Here is a 21,462-nt window from a genome sequence, read left to right as displayed (position 1 = left end):
GCAGCAGTGGGGACCATGTTAATCTGACAAAAGTATCAGAAATACTTTTTTTTAAAAAATAACCAAAGCTGGTTGAACTTAAATACTTTATTCAGCCTAGGTGTGTAGACTGTTCCACAATGTTCCACAAATCACACTTAATGTAGTTTAAATGTTAAATAGAAACTATTTCGTATATATAATATTATATATATATTACTAAATAATAATAATAATTCCCCGCCCTTCACCCTAAGGTCTCAAGGTGGGTTGCAACAATTAAAACACAATGTTAAAAACAGATTAAAACAATTTACAATCTCAGAAATAAGGTGGGTCCTAAAAATTAGAGCACTCTCTCTAGGGCATTAGATTTTTTTCCTAATGCAAAATAATTCCAATACAAATTAATTGACCCTGATTTAATCCCCCCCTCCCCGAAATCCCACATCACGGGTAGGTAGGTGGATAGATAGCTGGGATTCCTGGGGATAATCTCCTTGAAAAAAAGTTAATTACAACTTTGGAGCTTCCCAAATTTGAGTCATATTGTGAATCCAACAATTATGTTACTAATTCATTTTATGAAGCAATATCTTTAGAATTGTGCCACAGAGGAAAAACATACAGTAATATAGTAGTGGGAAATATTTCATCTTATGTCACTGATTATGATGAATTTCATAAGCTGGCTTGGGACCCTAAAGTCAAAAGGTGGGGTAAATATTTTTTTTAAAATGGAATAAAACAAAATTAAGTGCACAAGTTCTGGAAACACAAATCAGAAAGCGAGTACTATTTCCTAACAAATGCAATTGTTCTCTCCGGCACTGTAAATACTGGAGTCTCAGCTAAGTCTTTTTGTCACCTAAACCCCAGTGGGGCTGGTCGTGGCTGGAAACAGGAAGCTTTCTGTACATGCTCTAAAGCACTCTTTCTTGTTCAACTATTCAACTAGAAATAGTTGAATATCTGATAGACAAGGCAAAGATATGTACAATGTTATAACATGCAGCGAATAATATGTGCAAAGAAATCAGAGAGGGGAGCTGAGGGAAGTCCTTGGTGTGGGGGAAGCGGAAGGGATAGCCGGGGGGGGGGAGGGAATAATGTACCGGTAATTGATTACAGTGGTGCCTCGCAAGACGAGCGCCTCGCAAAACGAAAAACTCGCAAGACGAGTTTTCCGTTTTTGAGTTGTTTCGCAAGACGGATTTCCCTATGGGCTTGCTTCGCAAGAAGAAAGCCCATAGGGAAATCTCCGGGGACCTCTTTTAAATGCTGGCGGTGGGGAGCAAAGCCTTTCGCCCCCCTCCGGCCTTCAGAAGAGGTCCAGGAAGGCCAGCGGGGGCCGAAAGGCTTTGCTCCCCACCGCCAGCATTTTAAAAGCGGTCCGGGATAGCAGGGAAGTGCTGCGCTTTCCCGCTATCCCGGACCGCTTTTAAAATGCTGGCCATCGGGAGCAAAGACTTTCGCCCACCGCCGGCCTTCAGAAGAGGTCCTGGACCCCGCCTGCCTTCCCGGGATAGCGGAGAAGCGCAGCGCGTTTCTCCGCTATCCCGACGGCTTTTGAAGGCAGGCGGGGGGAGCAAAGACTTTTGCCCCCCGCCGGCCTTCAGAAGAGGTCCAGGACCTCTTCTGAAGGCCAGCGGTGGGCGAAAGTCTTTGCTCCCCCCCGCCTGCCTTCCCGGGACAGCGGAAGCCTTCGGTGCCGCCCGCCAGCATTTTAAAATCTCCCCGGGACAGCGGAGAAGTCTCCGCTGTCCTGGGGGCTTTTAAAATGCTGGCGGTCGGGAGGAAAGCCCTCCTGTCCCCGGAGCTTGAGGGGTGGGAGGTGGGGAGAAGGGCTTTTCTTCCCACTGCCAGCCTTCAGAACAGCCTTCTGAAGGCTGGCGGTGGGAAGAAAAGCCCTTGTCCCCCCCCCCCAGCCTTCAGAAGAGGTCGGGGGACAGACTGTCCCCGGACCTGGTCTGAAGGCGGTTTCCATAGGAACGCATTGATTGATTTTCAATGCATTCCTATGGGAAACAGTGCTTCGCAAGACGAAAAACTCGCAAGAAGAAAAAACTTGCGGAACGAATTAATTTTGTCTTGCGAGGCACCACTGTATTTCAATTGATAATTTGGTATGTTGAAATTGCTTAATAAAAAAAATATTAAAATAAAATAAAGCACTCTTTCTTGGAATTCAAAATAAGCATAGAAACCATCAATCTCACTCTCTCACACACCTTTTGAAAGAGTTTAGCTAGCTACTTATTTTGGAAGAGAGGAAGAAGCAGCTTATTTCCTGTAAGGAGATTTCAAACACACTGTGTGTGTGTACACACACATACATACATACATACATACATATGTACACCTGAGAGCCCGAGCGGGGAATGAAGAATCCCAAGGCCATGCAATTGTCCTTGAATCCAAGACTGCAAGACTGAACAAGGACGGCTTTCCCCCACTTTTTGGCAGGGACTTTTTTTAAACAAACAAACTGAAGAAACGCTGAGGATTTAAGTAAACAGCAGAAGATTTATCTGACAGGCCAGCTAAGGAGTCTCTCTTCCCTCTCCCCCCCCCCCCACAGACATGGCTGAGAGTTCACATTGCCCAACTTCTCCAAAAGCAGCACCTCATCAATATACTACCCCCCCATGAGAGACACCCTGTCCAAATGCAACAGGCAAAACTCCCCTCCCAAAAAGAAGGCTGCTATTTTCTTGAAGGTGGCAAAGCGTGTGTGTGAGAGGGGAGCAAATTTGCTCACCCACAAAATGACTCTTCACCCATCCCCCATTCCTGACCTCACTCCAGATCTCTGTAGTTACTAGAATAAAACATGTTCACATGCAAAAAAATGGGCCGTACTGAGCAGGCTTCCTTTAAATTTCAGTCCTATGGATTTGGATGGGAGTTTCTATCAGAGAAAATGCATTTAGGACAGGTTTGCCTGGCCCCTCTCCTCACATTCAGAAGAGGTTAAAGCCATTTCCTACATGACCATTTCAGAGCAAATTGAAATGGACACTGTCCTCATCCGCTGACAACCCCCCCCCTCCAGTGAACAGGCCCTGGACATCAATAAATACCGTTTTTAAAGTTTAAAACATGGAGTGAGGCCAGCAATACATTTGCATAACCTTCTCAAACTGTGTTAAGATTTCCTCAGAAAGTTACCTCAGCCCAGAGGAAAAGGGAGTTCTTTATTACACAAGGATTGAGAGCCTTGCCTCTCCTTCACCCAAATGCACTTCTATGGACTTTATTTGACTTTAAACTCCTCTTAGAAGAAGCATGGGTTCTCTTCAGGGCTCCATGCAGTTCTCTCAAATCACCTCATGAGGCAGCAAGCAAGAGAATCTCCAATTTTAGCACACGTGACGCCATCTTGAATAATCATCCAAAGGACTACTTAATGCTCTTCAAACTTCTTTGTGTAAAGAAAGACCCTGACAGAAAAAGCATAATGTACCAACTTATGAAAATATAGATAATGAAATATAGTCTCAGTTTTCAGCATCTTAATAACCCTCCACTGTTGTTGTTGATTAGTTGTTTAGTCGTGTCCGACTCTTTGTGACGCCATGAACCAGAGCACGCCAGGCACTCCTGTCTTCCACTGCCTCCCGCAGTTTGGTCAGACTCATGCTGGTAGCTTCGAGAACACTGTCCAACCATCTCGTCCTCTGTCGTCCCCTTCTCCTTGTGCCCTCCATCTTTCCCAACATCAGGGTCTTTTCCAGGGAGTCTTCGCTTCTCATGAGGTGGCCAAAGTATTGGAGCCTCAGCTTCAGGATCTGTCCTTCCAGTGAGCACTCAGGGCTGATTTCCTTCAGAATGGATAGGTTTGATCTTCTTGCAGTCCATGGGACTCTCAAGAGTCTCCTCCAGCACCATAATTCAAAAGCATCAATTCTTCGGCGATCAGCCTTCTTTATGGTCCAGCTCTCACTTCCATACATCACTACTGGGAAAACCATAGCTTTTGTTATACGGACCTTTGTTGGCATGGTGATGTCTCTGCTTTTTAAGATGCTGTCTAGGTTTGTCATCGCTTTTCTCTTCAATGCTTCTGTCATGCGAGGAGAGCTTTTACTCTCCCCAAAATCATACCCGCTTATGAAAAATATATAACCATTAACTTTTAACTAATTGATCCACATAGACTATTTAGTGAGGGATATATGTTTGTGACTGAACCTCCAAATGTTGCTGAAGGGTGAAACTCTATAAAGAAGCGGGGGGTGGGGGGGTTGAGAAAGGAGAAAGAGGGAGATATTATCTCAAAAGTCCTGCTTATTACCCACAACCCTGCAAAGTGTGAGTGTGTGTGTAGATTGCTTGTCCCAAAAGACAAGCTGCAAAACTACAAAAATAAAAGTGGGTTGCTGAGAGTTGGAGAAATCTCCTTTTCTAGAAAGGCCCGCTTCGTGCTCACTTCTGCCCCATTTCAAATATTTTTACCTTATTTGGATAAAATATATTATTTTTCTAATGGAAGGAAAGCTTCCCCCTCCGCTCTAAAGAGTTGGTTTTCCCCCTTCAGTCCAGCTGCCTGCCTTTATTAGGTTAATGTTTGCTCCCTTTAGTGGGGGATGAGATTGTATTGGTGGTGTGTTCCCCTCAGCTGAGAAGCACAGCTAATCACACACAATTCAGGATTCCCATTACACAAGCAATTGCCCCTTGCTTGTCCTGTTTAATTTTGTTTCCAAGTTGCTTCCCCCTGCTACTTATTGTTTTTTTCCTGCCAGGGTCCAAGCCCAGGTTTTGTGGCAACAACAGTGGGCCATTTGATACTCTCCTCCCCACCCTGGTCACAGCAGCAGTGTTGTCAGGCAGAAAATCAACAGGTGCAGCGCTACTCCACCAACTTGGGACACTTCACCACTCAGGCAGGGAAGGCCAAGATGGTGCCCTCCAGACAGTGATTAGAGTGTCAGGCTAAGGCCTGGGACATTAGCTACTCCAGGTTTGTCAGGAAGCGATGCTCATTTTGAGAAGCTTGAGCAGGGCTGGCCCACCCATGAGGCAAGGTGAAACAACTGACTCAGGCAGCAGGATCCCAGGATTCTTTGCAGGAAGCCGCAACCATTTAAAGTGGTATAATAGTGCTTTAAATGGATGGTGCGGATGTGGCCTGGTTTTTTATATGAACCATGGAGAACAGACCAGGCTTCACGGCACATAAAACTCTTCACTGGTGTAACACGTCCAACATCTGCCTGCAGCCCAGTTCAGCCTTGGTAGAAATAAGCTCCTGGCTGATTGTAGAAATTGGCTGTCAACATGTTTCGTAAGATCTTAGGAAGCAGCCTTATACAGAGTCAGACCATTGGTAGCTCAGTATTGTCTACACTGACTGGCAGTGGCTGCCCAGGTTTTCAGACAGGGACATGGCCAGCTGTACATGGAGATGCCGGATTCTGCATGCAAAGCGGAGGCTTGACCCCTAAGCTACAACCCTTTCCGTGAGGAATTGACCTACTGTGTAGCTAGTATGTGAGAGCTTGTGAATTATGTTTCTTCGTCAATCATCAATTAAGAAGAAGAAACAAGTGCCTGGGAGGGCTGCTGCAACACAACCCTAGTTTCTGCAGAGCCAGTGTGGGGAAAATCCTAATCAATTGAATCATGCAGCTGAATCCCATATGGAAAAACCATCAGATAGGAGTGGTATTTATTATCGTTGGACATCACAGCATGTTTTTAAAAGCATTAAATAAGAAAAACAGCATGAAGTAGTATCGCCTCTTAGAATATTTCTTCTTTTGCAAAGCCCCAAATCCAGTACTTATATTCCATTTGCTTTTGAAAAGAAATCAAGTAGCTAGGCCTGTTTGAGGAGCTAAACTTAGAAAAAGAAATCAGAAGCCTCTGAAGGCAGAGGGCCTAATAAACACGAAGGTGCTCAGTACGTATTTATCACAAAGAACCTCATGCATTCCAAAGCGTGATTTAAGAAACCTAAACTATTGTAACCTACTGAGGGAGTGAAATATTGAAGAACTCTTGATCATACATGCTGAAAGAGCTATCAATGATGTTGGGAGGCACAAGATAGCCTTTCAGTAGCCACAAGAGGGCTACTTTGCTCTTCAAAGTAGTTTACACAAGCATGTAGGTGGGTGCTCTTGAACTGAGTAACCATCTCTCAATCTAGCCTACCTCTAAAGGTTGTTTTGAGGATAGGAGGGGGAGGACAAAACCTTGCATGCTGCCTTAAGTTCATTAGAGGAAATGCAGGATATAACAAATAAATAATAAATGTAACCAATAAACAATGCACAAAATAAGATAAATATAGCAACAAACCTTTAAAAAAATTTAAAAAAAAAATTCAAGCATCATAATTAAAGCTCCCAAACCTTACCAAGGCTGTCTATTCTATAGTGTTAGAAAAGGTGCTTTCCCCCCTCTGGAACCAGAATAATTAAGGACCTATAGCATGGGTAGGCAAACTAAGGCCCGGGGACTGGATCCGGCCCAATCGCCTTCTAAATCCAGCCCGAGGACGGTCCGGGAATCAGAGTGTTTTTACATTAGAATGTGTCCTTTTATTTAAAATGCATCTCTGGGTTATTTGTGGGGCATAGGAATTCGTTCATCCCCCCCCCCCGAAAAAAATATAGTCCGGCCCCTCACAAGGTCTGAGGGACAGTGGACTGGCCTCCTGCTGAAAAAGTTTGCTGATCCCTGACCCATAGGCTCACAAGGAAGGATGGCTAGCAACTAAAGGCCAGGCCTTTGAGCCTTTTAAAGCTTCAAGAAACAGGCCCAACTGGGAAGAATCTATATAGGTGCATGAGTCACAGCTACTCCTTGCAGATCAGGTCATATGGAATAATTCCGAAGTCCACACAAGTAGGCTTCACTCATCACTCAGATGCTGAACATATGTTTTATGAAGAGAAGGTCTGGGGTATAATCCCATGGGGAACCTGCGGCCCTTGGGATGTGATTAGACTACAACTCCGATCGGCCCCAGCCACCACGGACAATGGGATAATGGGAGGTGTAGTCCAGCAATATCAGGAGAGCCGCAGGTTCTCTGGGAACACTGGACATAAGAACATTAAGAAGACCCACCTGCTGTATCTTGTCCAGCATCCTGTTCGCATAGCAGCCAACCAGATGCTGATGGAAAGCTCAGAAGCGAGACCTGAGTGATTTCAGGTACCTGGCATTCAGAGGTAGAACATAGGCACTGTGGCTAGTAGCCATCCATGGAATTGTCTAAACCTCTTGGTGGCTATCACAACTTCATGTGGCAGCAAGTTCCATAGGTTTCGCTACACAGTGTGAAGGACTTTCTTTTGTGTGTCTTGAATTTCCAAGCATTCAGCACAATTAGATATCACCGAGTGTTATGGGGGACGTTTCCTCTGTCCACTTTTTACATACCTACCCATAGTTCTATACCCCTCTATCATGTCTCCTTCTACTTACCTTTTCTCTAAACTAAAAAGGCCCAAATGTCATAACCTTTTCTCATGGAGGAAGCTGTTCCACCCCTTCATCAGATAGTGTGGCATGTTAAGACAGTTCCCTACCCTCCCATTACGTTAACCATCTTGGGACCCTCATGGGAAATTTTCCCAAGATGGAGAAATTGAAAGGTGCTCAGCCCCTAACCGGGGTCAATTTTTTACTTGCTATTACTAATTCACCTCAGGTAAGCGAACCAGAGACTGAGGAGAGTTCAGAGGCTCCTTTCCCAAGATAACTATGAGATGTGGTCACTAATTGGAATTTGTATGTAAAAAAGCAGTGCTTTTTTCTTTAAAAATGTTTAGGGATACTCTCATTTTGATTCAAGAAAATCACCATTTTATAGTTCAAATCAGGAAAAATAAATACAGTAAATGGACAAAAATAAAAAGATTCACAAAATGTTTAAGGGTGTGTGTAGTACCCCCAGAAAAAAGCACTGTATTTGTATTAAAGGCTTCTAACCAAGGAAGGCAGAACCCATGTCTTTCTCCTTAAAAAATAAAATAAAAAATTTCCTGTTTAAATGCTTCTTTGGTACCTACTATCCAGTGGAAACAGTAGGAGCAAAATTATCCTGTTTGTATTGTAAACCTCGTAAGTCACCCTTTTCAAATACTTCCCCAACATAATTTTCCACATTCTCCAAGCGACTGCCGTTGTCCAGGCAGCTATTTTCAAATCCTTCTATGTATATAAAGTGGGCACTGACGGGACAATGCATTTTCATCATGAGACCTTCTTTGCGTTCTGGTCCTGTTGTTTCCATCTGACAAAAGATTCTTGGCTTGTGAGAGACAAAGCAGGGCAGGCGGGGGGAATCTTCTGAGGAAAGCTTTTACTTTCAAACACCCTTCAAAATTTGCCTTGTTTTAGCTAAATGTAATGTTCTTCATGAGCGTTAAAAGGAGAGAGAGGGGGAGAGAGAGAGAGAGAGACTCCTGGGAAAGATATTCGTCCATTTAAGGAATGAGAAATCACCGCATTCAATAACAGGTCTAAATACAGTCATGGAAAGGTCCCTTCTCTCGCCCCATAAGCATGAAAATGTCACCGTGTACCAGACGCAGTGGGGGAAAGATCCAGGAATCACTCATTTCTTTTAAAGAGGGCAAATAATTCTGCTAAGTGAGGACACTGCTAAATTTACGTGTGCCGTACACTAAACTTTTGAAGTGCTCCCGGGCCACAAAGGAAGTAGCTTCACCATACCAAGGAATATCACAAATTGTCCCTGATGCTCCTTGCCTCTGGAGAGATGCAGTGCTGCGTGTCTTGTGTGCTCATGGTAATTAAAATTCCACACCAGGGATTTTGGGGAGGGACCTCAATTGAGTGACAGAGGCAGACAGGCTTTGCAATGCGGTCAGTCCCGGGCATCTCCAGGTAGGGCTAGGAATGTTTGAAAACCCTGAAGGACTGCTGCCAACCAGTGCAGACAATACTGAGCTAGACAGACTAATGCTTTGAATGGGTCTAAGGCTTCTGCCTGTATTCCTGTGATTTAAGGAAAAAGTCATAGCTCAGTGATAGAGAGCACATCTATATGCCATGCGGAAGGTCCCAGGTTCAATCCCTGGCATCTCCAGTTGGACCCTTATATGCCTGAGACCCTCAGAGAGTGACTGCCTGTCAGAACAGACGATCCTGGGCTGGACAGACAAATACTCTGATCTGGTATGACAGTTTCCTATAATTCCTAATTTTGTGGCTGTATGCATTATTCAAATCCAATTAATTTGCAATACTGTTCTCTATGGCTTTATTTTTTTTAAAGTTTTCCCCTACAATTTATTGTTGGGTTCATTAGTTGCGAAAAGGAACAATACCTAGCACAGGAACCTTAGTCCTCCACCCACTGAGAATCTTATTTGTCACCCGCTCTGGCCTGAGAGATTTCAGCAGGCGTTTGTGCCAATATTTTCAAGGTCATTTTCACTGCTGTAAGCGCTAGAAACTTGTTGCTTTGTTAGCAGTTGTAACCACTGGCAGACCTATCCTCCATGGGCTTGCCTAATTCAGTATGGAGCCATCTAAGCTTGTGACCTTAGCCTCACACCTTGTGGAAATGAGTTCCATAGGCTAATTGTGCGAACATAAATAAATGTTCCCATAAGCAAAACAGGAGACCAATTCTTCTTTAAAAGAGTACAAAAACTGCCTGGAACCTCCTCACACTAATCAAAATGAGGTTAAATCACTTGAACAGTTAAAAACGAAAGTCAACTGTTTGGACCGTGGAACACAGTTGCAAAAAGCGCATTTTCAGAGGCGATAATAAGGAGGTAGCTCCATGTCCCTTGTCTGAGCTGCTCCTTAAGTGAAGAGTGTGGAGCTAATTGTGGTTTGGACATGAAATCTGTTTACTTTTAAAGATATTTAACAGCAGCGAACTACACTCCTTCCCCGACTTTTCTTTTTTCCTAAAGAGGATTCGGTTCTGGAATCCATCCTACCTCTGTTCCCAGCTGAAAACAGGCAGGCGATTTCAAAAAAGGAAGAAAAATAAACTACAGCCATAGCAGCAAAGCGCCCGGCGTTAAATAGTGGTAACTCATATTTATTACAATTATATACAATCATATTTTATAGTTGGATTCTATACATGATCACACGGACAAGCACATTTTTTTCGGTTTTGCCTCTTGGTGAGGATGAGGAGGCAGTGAGAGACCCGAGAGATGTTAGTTAACAGGAATCGAGGCTCTTTTAAATATCTATCTATATATTTTTCCTCTCTTTCTTTGAATGAAAAAGTGAACAGAGACCGGACATCGCTGGACCATTTACTCCACCCAATAAGGCAGGGATGTGGGTTGAGGACCTTCATAGCCCTCCATGATGTTTTTGGGCTTCAGTTCCCATCAGCCCCTGTAGCAGCAGCCAGTGGTCAGGGGAGGATGATGGGAATTGTAGTCCAGTGCAGTTGTACTCTTTCCCATCCCTGCAGTAAGGCAAAAGTGAGGTGGGCAAGAGGGATGGGGGGGTGGATGCGGGGAGGAAGGGTGACACAGGTGCAAGGAACAGGCCTCCACACAAAGATCGTAGACTCTGCCTGGCACATCTGAGGGGCAAAGTGCCTCCTTGTTTCCTTTGTTCAGGCCCAATGACTTGGAAAAGGCATGGGGAACCTCTGGATCTCCAGGTGTTGCTCTTATGCTGGCTGGGGCTGACAGGGGCCTGGCATTCAACAACACCTGGAAGGAAACAGCTGCCCCATCCACTGTTTAAACCGGTCTTCATAAAAGTCAGAGCAGCTACTCATGCAGAGACATGACAGGGAGCTTCTTTTCTGGGCAGAGCTTCCAGCTACCAGGAATGGGGAAACCTTTGGCCCTCCAGATGTTGCTAAAAGCCAACTCCCATTGTCCCAGACCATTGCCCATGCTTGCTGGGGCTAATGGGAGTTGTAGTTCAGGAATGTCAGGAGAGCTCCCCGAAACTGACTTAGAAGAACTGAGCAGTCAATGGTCATGCCAAGGACCTATACTGAAACTGGGAAGGAGACAGAAGGGGAACTGGGCTCGGTACCTTTTCTTTCTTCAGGAAAAATCATGAGCTTGCTTTAGGCATTTAACAGCAAGGAGAAATGAGGACTCATGAAGAAAGGGAGAAAAAGAGGAGTAAAGGATGAGAGAGAGAGGAAGGGGGAGCAGCAGAGCTAAGCCTCAGGCACAGGGCATTTTTTTGGATGGGGCAGGAGATGTTAAGAAACTGGGCTAACAACCCAAGCCTTCACAGAATTGCTCCCTCTAATGTAGCAAATCACTCTGCCAGCAAATATGCCACACTATTGTTCCCAAGACACTGTCTCCCATTCTAGTCCTACTCAGTGGAGACCCATGGGAATTAATAGGCATAATTAACTTAGGCCCGTTAATTTCTGTGGGTCTACTCTTAGTAGAACTTAGCTCACAACCCTAGGAAAAAGAGGGAGTTAGGGGATCTTCAGAAGACAACCGCTTTGTTCAGAAATGAAATGGAAGCAAGAGAATCTGGGAACCCCACAAAAAACATTTGCGTTTCATAAAAGATGGGGATGTCTTTTCAATCTGAAACTGAACTAGGGGGTGGGGAGGAAATAAGTCACCAGAGGGAGAGAGACAGATGTCACACCGGTGGCTCTGGGGAGTTGCTCAGAAGGCAGTAGCCCCCACTCTTTGTTTGCAAAGGGGATGTTAGTTGAGTTAGATGGTTGCCGGAGAGGAAGAGAGTTTAGGAACAGACAGGATGGAACCTGAGGTCCATCGTTTGATATTTGGATTTGTGTTATGTTGTCAGCAAGGAGGCCCATTTCTCTGGCTGCGGTGTGGGCCGAGTGGCAACCAAGCCCCTTTTGGAGGTGAAATGTGAGGGAAGAGTGGCTTGTAGCGTGAAATAAAGGGGAGCCACTGGAAAGCGGAACTGGCGGGTGAGGGGCTGCTCAGACCTTGGCGCTCAGGCCGCTTGGTTTGCAAGATGGTCACAACGCTACTTGTGTTGAATCACAGAGGCGAGACGGGGAGAAATCACTGGGCAGGGAGAGAGGCCCGAGGAACAGAGCACGGCCAAGAGGTACGGAGGGTGGGGGGTGAGCAGGTGGCACCCCTCCCCAGACGCACTAGTCAATTTCGTTCTCATTGCTGGCTCCCTCGGGCCTCCGTAGCTTTTCGACTTGCTCGTTGATTTGCCCATCGCCTCCTCGCCGGTCCTCTGTCTGGACGTCCACACATTCTTCCTCGTCTACATGGCTGACATCGTCGTCTTCGTCCTCTTCCTCCTCCCCCTCCTCGTCGCCTTGGCCCTCCCGCTTCTCCTCCTCCCCTTGGACCTCCATCCGGACCTGCCCCTTGAGGTCGATCAGCGCCTCACCCCCTTCCTCCGGACCCAGCAGGTGGCAGCTGACCTTGGGCCCTTCGGGGCTGTGGTTCTCCTTCACGGGCGAGGAGGAGTTGGACTCGTTGCTGACGGGGGAGATGTCACTGCTGGTGTTGTGGTTGTTGGTTACGGGGTTGGAGGGCGAGGAGGGCTTCACCGGGATCTGCCAGGATGGGATTTTAGGCGCAGATGGAGAGGGAGGGAACTGCCTCCTGGGAGGAAGGGAAGAAACAGAGCAGCTTAGATCCAGCTCCGTGACCTGCTGAATTGCTCCTTGTTCATAAAGGACCTAAGAAGAGCTCCTGTTCTCACAGCCGCCAACCAGATGCACCAATGAGAAATTCACAAGCAGGACCAGATCACAAGAGTGAGTGATTCTTACCTTTGTACAGTAGGCCACCTTCCAGTCATGCAAACGCCAGAGGTTCTGCAAACACGCAAACCCCTCTCTCTATCCCCCATTCAGGCAAGCAAGAGGCATTATCAGAGTTCAATGACATGTTCCAGCCAGGCATAAATACTCAAGAAGCATGCACAGCAGGACCAGTGAGGAATCAATGCCTGGAGAGAGGGGGTGCCAGAGGCCTGGGTGCCATATAGAGAGGCCTGGAGAGGTTGCATTTGTCCCATGGGCCTGAGATCACCCCCACACCTGCACTCAGGAATCCCCAACAGGCTTCCATGGCCGGCTGTTAACCCAGAACACTGTGTTAGTCACTATTGTAGGCTAGGAGCTGTTTCTTAGACAAGCCCTATGTAGTGTCAGGGACATGTAGGGATTTCCAGAGGTGAAATGAAAACGGGAGGACGTCTGACCCTCTTGGCAAAGCCTTTCCCCCTTAGCCATGGAAGAAACCCCGTATCGGAAGCGTCCGCCGCCTCCTCTGCATGCAAACGAGCAAACGCTCCGCATTATTCACCAGTATCGTAAATGCTATCAAGAAATTCAATTTGGAGGCTTTTCTCCTTTGCTGCGGTGTCACGGCCTCTTGCTTTGCTGCAAAGGGAGGGCTTGAGCTGGCTGGTTCTGTTTATTTATTTTAAGAAATATATTTTCCAAAAGCACTTATCTCCACAGCTGCATTAATACACACATATACACACACACCCCAATGGCGACAATGAATTTCCTGTTAATGATGAGATGTCCCTTTGCGGACACACAGACAAGAGCACGGGTGTAATTGTTTGGCTCACCTAGCAATTGCTGGCAGCAACAGAGCACTGGAGTTCTGCATGAGAAATAGGTTTAGGCCAGGGAGGAAATCCCAGGCCCAGGGGCAAAATGTGGCCCTCCGGTCCTCTCCGTTTGGCCCTTGGTACCCTCCCCAGGCCACACCCTCTCTTCCTAGCCACACCCCACACTGGCTGTGCTTTGTACGCTCCTTGAGTGTCTCTGCCTGGCTGGAAATGTGTCATTGAATGGTGAAAAATGCCTCTTGTTTGCCTGCATGGATGACACAGTGGTGAGTGTGTATGTACAAACCAACCTACTGCACAAAGGTACACCCATTGCTCTGCCCACTTTTGCCTCTAGCCCAGCCCACCACTGGCATGTGGCCCCTGGAAAGTTGCCCAGAAGGGAATGTGGCCCTTGGGCTGAACAAGAATCTCCATCTCTGCTTTAGACATACAGTGCATCACCCCACATATCCCAATTGTTGTTTTTTTAAGAACCAGTGACAGCAGTGGGGGGGGGGGAGGCAGACTCTGAAGATGATAGATTCATTAGCCAGCTCCTAAAGTCCAGCTCCCTCCCTAAACAGAGAAAGGCCTGGGACCAGCTATGCCTGGCAGGGCAGCTCCAACTATTCTTGGACTGGGAAGGTATGACCGCAAGAGTTCAGACATTGGCATCTGGATTACTGCAACTCACTCTGTGGGGCTGCCCCTGCCCTGGAAACCACAGCTAGTACAGAATTCTGCAGCATAGGAGCGAGAACCCTCCTCTGCTCCCACTAAGTCCTGCTCAGAGTAGACCCACTAGGTGGCATTGAACTAGGTTTTATTCCAAGCAGACCCACTGAAATTAATGGACCTCACTTCATGTTCCATATTTTCAATGGATCTACTCACTGAAATTAACAGGCCTAAGATAGTCACTCGTGTCCATTAATTTCAATGGGTATACGTTGAGCAAGACTAGCACTGGATGCAACCCCTACAATTTGTTAATCTGTTGGTAAATCACTTAGAGACTGTTTTGGTATCAAGCAGTATATAAGCACAGGAAAAAAGAAAGCCAGGTTTGCAGAGAAGCCCAGTGGGTCTGTGGGTTGCATTATTGAGAAATTGGCCCCTTAGAACTTCCTCCAATAGGGGGAGAGTGCTGTTGTGTTTGAATCCTGCTTGTGTGTTTCCTACAGGCACTGGGATGGCCACTGAGAGAGAAGAGGATGCTGGACTATGATGGGCCATTAGCCTGTTCCTGCTGCCAGTCTCTCCGTAGGCTCTTTTGGTTCTGTATTATTGCATACCTGTTTAGAAGCAGCCCTTTTAATGAATAAATCTCCGACTTCAGCTCGTTGATATTCTGAGATTCCAGGATCCAGTTAGTGGACGTTGTGGCCTAGGGTGCAAAGAGGAAGTCTTGGTCAAAGGCAGGTGAACTCAGATGTGGCCTCTCCTCAAGAGAAAGTATCCCAAGAACCCAGGCTCTCAAAAGCATTTCCGAGGACAGCATTGTTTGTCTTTCAAAGGAATCATAAAGGTTGCAGGCAGATGTTTCCGCCACAACAGCTAGGAGTTAGGGGGCAGCACATGAGGACTGGCCTGCCTAGATTTTGTTTTAAAATAAACAATTTTTATTGAAGGCCAAAGAGGGAGTGAAATGAGACAGTGCCACTCCAGAGTGCGTAATGGTTGTAGGAATTTGTGCATGGAATTACCTTGAGCTCTCCAACCACAGGACTTTTGCACCAGGATCTGCCTGGTGGATTTTTTTTTGGGGGGGGTGTTTTTAAGCTATACCCTGCAAGCCTGCCTGCTCGCCCTTAACTAACCCCACAGTGTTCTGACTCATAGTTTTCTAACCATAGCAACAACAGTAAAGGGCTTTTTGTGGGGTGGAGAGTTAGTATCCCTGACCTTGCAATAACTCTGGCATAACTATAACCAGTTGTCACAAGTGGTTGCAGTGCAAGGCTCAGGGGTGAAGGAGGCAACAGGCTCTGCCCATAAGCCACCATTTTGCCACTGAGGAACCTGGGGACCTTCTGCATGCAAAGCAGATGCTCTACCACTGAGCTACAACCCTTCGCTTAAGACATAGCAACATACAAGAAGCTGTTTTATACTGGATTGGATTGAGTCAGAAAACGGATCCACCTATCTCAGTACTGTCTGCATTGACTGGAACCAGCTCTCCAGGGCCTCAGATCAGGGACATCCCATGGAGACTGAATCTGGGACCTTCTGCATGCAAGACAGGTGTCCTGCCACTAAGCTATGGTCATTTCCTGATCCTCAGGGTTCCAGCGTGTGTTTGTGTTTTTAAGAAGGGGGATCCTGCAACTATGAAGTCCATCCATGCCTGGTATAATCCTTGGATGGACTTGGGGGGATCCTTGGGGGGATGACGACACCCAGCCCTACCTGGAGAATGAACCTTGGGGCCTTCTGCATGCAAGACAGGTGCTTGGCCACTAAGCCAAAGCCGTCCCTTCATCCTTGGGCTTCAAGTTGTTGTTTTGTTTTAAGTGGTGATCCAGAAACCCTGAAGTCCATCCATGCCAGGTGTAATCCTTGGATGGGCTATCTAAGTCTCAGCTCACATCATCTTGCTTGGAAGCGGCTCCCAGCTGCTGCTGCTGCTGCTGCTGCTGCTTTGGCAGCAACCATTGCACACACACACACACACCCTGCCTGCCTTTCTGGCAGCGACAGGCTCAGCTCCATAGTAGCTGACAACCCAGGCACAGATGTGTTCCCCAGGGAGGCTGCCACTCCCTGAGCCTCTGAGGCAGTGGGGAATCCACAAGCCACCGTTTTTGGCTCTCGCTCTCTCTCGGAGCCCTTTGAAAACTGCAGAAGCACATTAAAGGAGCAGAGAGTGGTTTCCACTTGCTGGCCTGTGCAAAAGGGATTCGGATTTCCAAAACACATATGGTGCCAGATGCTGCAGGATTTAAGAAATAAAAACCTGACATCTGGGGCTTTTTAAGCCAGCTTCTTTTAAACAGCCACAACAACAAAAAACAAAAACAAAAACCCCAGAAACAAAAGTGGTAGAAAATTCAAGCCTACACACACACACAAATGAATGTAGCAGGCTTTTCTTTTTTCCTTTTAATTACTTAAAGCCCTTCTTTTTCATTTTTTACAGCATGTCAGCAGGAGTCTGAAAAGCCGACATAAAAACTTAAAGAGAACAGCTGAAAAAACTATGGTTGGGGTTTTTGTTGTTTTTAACTGCTAAAGTTTAGGGAAGACTTCCCAACATGGCAGCTTCTAGACGTTGGACTGCAACTCCCAAATGCAGCCAGCATGCCCAATGGTCAGGGAGGATGATGGGAACTATAGCCCAACGAAATCCACCTAAACTTTGGAACTCCCTGCCTATTGATGTACACCGTATACTTTTCAGTGCCTGCTTGAAACGTTTATGTTTAGGCAAATCCTATCTGGACACACAGAATGCTGACATGTTCTTTTCCTCCCTACTGTCAATTGGTTTTAAAATAATTTTTAAATAAGTGCTTTCAACGGCCTTTCGTTGACTAATTTTTTAAAAAAACAAACAAATGTAAAGCACTTTAAGGTTTTGTTGCAATCTAGTATATGAATGCTATGAAATGGGGGGGAAATGCACACATACACATTATATTGTATAAACAGCAGCACGTGTCACTATTTTCAGAGGAGGGCTTTAGAAAGAAGAAAGAAGAAGAAAGAGGGAGGAGGAGGAGGAATCTTGAAAGACTCCCCATCCCAACAAGCTCCTTTTCTCTCCTTAAAGCGTAACATATGCTCTTGATCTTAACACTTCTCAGACTCACAAGAGAGAGTCTCCCAATTTCCTGGCTGGCTCCAGGCCACCAGCAAGACCTTCTGTCTCCCCAAAGGAAAAATGAGTGAATGGGGGCTTGGGAGTCTGGATTCCCTTTCTCCTGGCACCAAATTACTTAGGGCAGCATTTGTGCCCTCCAGATGTTTCTGCCAACTCCCTGCAGCCTGCGTGGCCAAAGACCAGGGAAGATCTGATGGATCAGAGGTTCCACATGCCTGGACTAAAGGCTCCTGGGAGCTGGGAACACTAAGCAGAAAGGAGGCTGCCCGCTGCATCTCTGCATGAATGCCTGCCCTGGCTTTTAGTAAGCCTGATTTAAAACACGGATGTAGTACATTGATCGTGCTCCCCAGCAACTGCTGATGGGCTTAACTCCCCTTCACACACCTGTCAAATCCTTCTTTTTTAAAAAAAAAAAAAAGCCACTGCAGCATATTTCGTGGCAATTGCTTTTGCAAGCTGTTTGAGGACCCGTTTTTGCAGTTATTGAAAGGGTAAAGGGTGATGAGAGATACCTTGGAGGAAGCCAGTTCTTGAGTGAGCTCCTGGATTTTCTGCTGCTGTTGGATTAGAAGTTCCTGGACAGAAGCTAAAGTTGTCTGAAGTTGAGTCACTGTTTTAAAAGAGGAAGGAAACAGAGGGGGAAATGAGATCGCAACAAACGCAGAGACTCCTTTTTAAAAAAGTGTTCTGATGTCCAACTACAAGATGCCTCCGTTCTTTCTACGTCTAATTTATCAGTGGCTTTTGCTTGCCCGAACCGCTTATAATTTATCAACGCCATGGGTAATCTACCTGCACTGTTATCTAACCTCCCCTATTTCTACTTTATCTTCCCTTTGTATAGGTGTCTATAAGCCCACAGTATATCTATCCAAAACCTCTCCCTTCTAATTATATCAGTTTATGATTTGCACTGTCTCCCTGAACTCGCGCAGCCTTGGTGTCATTTATCTACCTCTGAACTGCACGGGGGGAAGCTCTCCTTCGCGCTTGAGGTCTGTATATGGTTTGGAAGAGGACAACACTCCTGGAATAAGCGGCAGCAGCAAAGAAGGAACAGATGCCCAAGTCACATCCGCAAAATACACTGAATGGGACTGAACAAGGAACCTCCTGCATGCAAGACAGGTGCTCTACCGCTGAGCTACAGCCCTTCCCCTATTGGGAGATTGGGAAAACAACACAGAATCATAGAACTGTAGGGTTCGAAGGGGTCCCGCGGGTCCAACCCCCTGCAATGCAGGAATCTCAACATGTGTTCTTCCATTCAATTTGAAACCCTGCTTAGCTTTGCAAAAAAACGTGCTAGCGGTTTTATTGCTGGGCAATTCAAAAGTAGCAGTTATCTTTCCCCCGCTTTAGAAGATGCTCCTGTGCTCTGCATCTATGCTCTTACAACAGCACATGAATCAAATAATTATGCACGGCATGGAGAAAGCAGAGAAAAGTTGTTGTTTTTCTCCCTCTCTCATAAGGCTAGGACACATGGACATCCAATGAAGTTGATGGTTGGAAGAGTCAGGACAAACCAAAACAAAGGACTCCTTCACACAGATCCTGGAGAAGGCAATAGCAGCCAACAGCTTGGATGTCTTTAAAAGGGGATTGGACAAATTCCTGGAGGACGAGGCTATCAATGGCTGCTAGCCGTAATGGCTATGCTCTGCCTCCAGAGTCAGAGGCAGTAATTCTGCTGAATACCAGTTGCTGGAAGCCGCAGGAGGGGAGAGTGCTCTTGTGCTCGGGTCCTGCTTTGCGGGCTTTCTATTGAGGCACGTGGGTGGCCACTGTGAGAACAGGATGCTGGACAAGATGCTGGCCTGATCCATCAGGGTTGTTCGTATGTTCTAGGCGAAGGGCCGGTTAAAAGTCATTTACGTGAATATAGCGGATGGGGGAAAGATTCCTTCTCTGGATACATTCTCCCCACCACCCCCTGTCTCCAGGAAAGAAAACTCAGTTGTGGTGGGGGGGGGCTGATTATCACTGCTCAGAGGTTCCCCCCAACCCCCCTTTTTTCAAATTATAAACCAGTAAACAGGTTCATAAAAAGAGAGAGAGAGAGAGGAGAGAGAGATTTCACTAGTGTGACAGGTAACAGCTAATCTAGGTCATCCGTCGGGGCAGTGTGTAATGAAGAATAGCCCTATGGAGTCAATAACAGAGAAGGTTGCCGGGGTCGGGGGACGAGGCGTAATTACAGACTCTCTTGACCCTGCCTTGAGTACTCAGAAGGAAAAAATGTGAAGGGGAAAGGGTGGCAGCAGAGCAGGTGCCCCCACCCGTCCCCCAAAAGAAAAAGGAGGGGGCAGGAGGGAAAAAACCCAAAGAAAACCCTCAGAGAAGCAGAAATTAAAAATGAACTTTACAGCCCCTTCGAAAGGCTGTCATTTTATTCCCCTTATTAATATTCTGAGGTTGGGAGCCTTTCCGTAAAAACATAATTAATTGAGGCCGCGCCGACAGTAAACAAGCAATTTCAAATTAAACCGAAATGACGGCGGCTTCATTTGCAAATGTGAACAGATTTCTCAGAGCAGATAAATGAAGTCACCACATAAAGTGGAGATGGAGGAGAAGGTTGGGGAATGGAGGGAAGACTGGGGGTGGGGGCGAGAAGAAAGGAGACGTGGGGGGGGGACAAAGACGTGGGGAGCAGGGGCTTTGAGGGGCAGGGACTGATGGAATCATTAATCTTCACCTGTCTGCGTCACGCTGCCACTCATCTCAGAGATACTCGACTCGATCCTCTGCAGTTGCTTCCTGTCTTCTTTGCCGCCCATGATCAATGGGAGCAGGTATTTCTGCACCAAAACAGCAGAGAGCTAAGTGTGTTGACAGGAGGAAAGGAAACGGGGCTACATTTGTGCTTGGCTCAAGCACCCTGAAATCTGAACCACACATTCCTTGCCAAACATCAATCAGGGCCTGATGGGGTGCTACACATAGAATGGCCCAGCGTCCAATCGCGTTCAATTAAGATATCACACTAAACTGGGTTTTGCACTTCCAACCGTAGAGGGAAACTATGGATTGCTTCAGACCTAATTCAAGCACCCTGAGAACCATGTATTCCTTGCAAGACTTCATTCAGCACCGGGTGGATTGCTAGATTCTGCATATATAGAACTGCCTAGCATCCAATGGGACTTGATTCAGATATCACAGCAAACTATGATTTGCACTTTCAAACTTACAAGCAAACTATGAGTTGGTTGAGACCTAATGTTAGTCCAGCCTTCACCAATCTCGTACCTTCCGGATGTTCTGGGTCTCATATCCTATATTAGGCTGGCTGGGGATGTTGTCCCAAAATATACATGGATGTATCAAATACTAGTTCAACTCAGGGCAAGCCAAGTGAAATTACTCACTTTGGTCTATTTATTTCAATGAGCCTACTTTGACTTAGTTGGATAAAACACCAGATTGAGATGGCAGAGTTAAACTGTAGCTTGGTGTAATGAGAGTGAGTCTACCTCTCCTCCCAGGCTTAGGTGCTCGTCCCTCCTCTGCAAGGGGGAGTTTGGTTTAGCATGACATCCAAATGCAGATCCTGGCTCACAGCTGGTTGACTGTACTCCCATTTTTCTGAGGCACAGCTATGACTGTAACCAAAGTTTGCCGAGACAGACCTTGAGCTAAACCATCGTTAGCGCAAGCTATGGTTTACAAACCCACCATGGTTTGCAATTCTGATTTGCTGGCACATCACAAACCATAGCATTATTAAAGTTCAAGCCAGGCATATACACTTGCAGTGTGAAGCAGGGTAAATGGCAGGTATGAGCTGGGGAAACCTCCAAGGGCCGGAAAGGGAAGCTGGAGGGCCGCATCCAGCCTGTTCCCTATGTGAGGCGGGACTCACAAATAGGAATTCCCTCTCATTCTGCCTCCAGTCCTTTGGAGCAGGCCATGGGGACGGGACTGGTGAGAAAGGCATTTTAGGCTCTGAAACCTTGCGGGTATAGTTTGAAATAATAATAATAATAATAATAATAATAATAATAATAATAATAATAATAAATCTCTGTCCCAAAGGGAATTTCAGATTTGCTGTACCCCAGAACAGAAATATTAATCTTCCACCTCTGGGGGGAAATATTAGATAGAGAAAGACAAAGCCTAGC

The 21,462-nt window shown here is 46.3% G+C and overlaps 1 protein-coding gene across 1 annotated transcript in view; it reads right to left on the bottom strand.

Moving 5' to 3' along the window:
• Nucleotides 1-10,008: 10,008 nt before the first annotated feature.
• PEX14 (peroxisomal biogenesis factor 14) overlaps nucleotides 10,009-21,462 on the bottom strand; it is a 115,560-nt gene continuing 104,106 nt past the window's right edge. Inside the window, exons 6-9 of the mRNA XM_053400919.1 lie at nucleotides 20,034-20,136; nucleotides 17,845-17,942; nucleotides 14,799-14,890; nucleotides 10,009-12,533 (exon numbers count right to left, since the gene is read on the bottom strand). Coding sequence (XP_053256894.1) covers nucleotides 12,065-12,533; nucleotides 14,799-14,890; nucleotides 17,845-17,942; nucleotides 20,034-20,136 — 762 coding nt within the window. The 3' untranslated portion in view covers nucleotides 10,009-12,064. The remainder of the gene's footprint in view (nucleotides 12,534-14,798; nucleotides 14,891-17,844; nucleotides 17,943-20,033; nucleotides 20,137-21,462) is intronic.

The sequence above is a fragment of the Podarcis raffonei genome, chromosome 8 (assembly GCF_027172205.1).
Source record: "Podarcis raffonei isolate rPodRaf1 chromosome 8, rPodRaf1.pri, whole genome shotgun sequence".
In the NCBI taxonomy this organism is placed as follows: Eukaryota; Metazoa; Chordata; class Lepidosauria; order Squamata; family Lacertidae; genus Podarcis; species Podarcis raffonei.
This window is presented reverse-complemented; position numbering and strand designations above follow the sequence as displayed.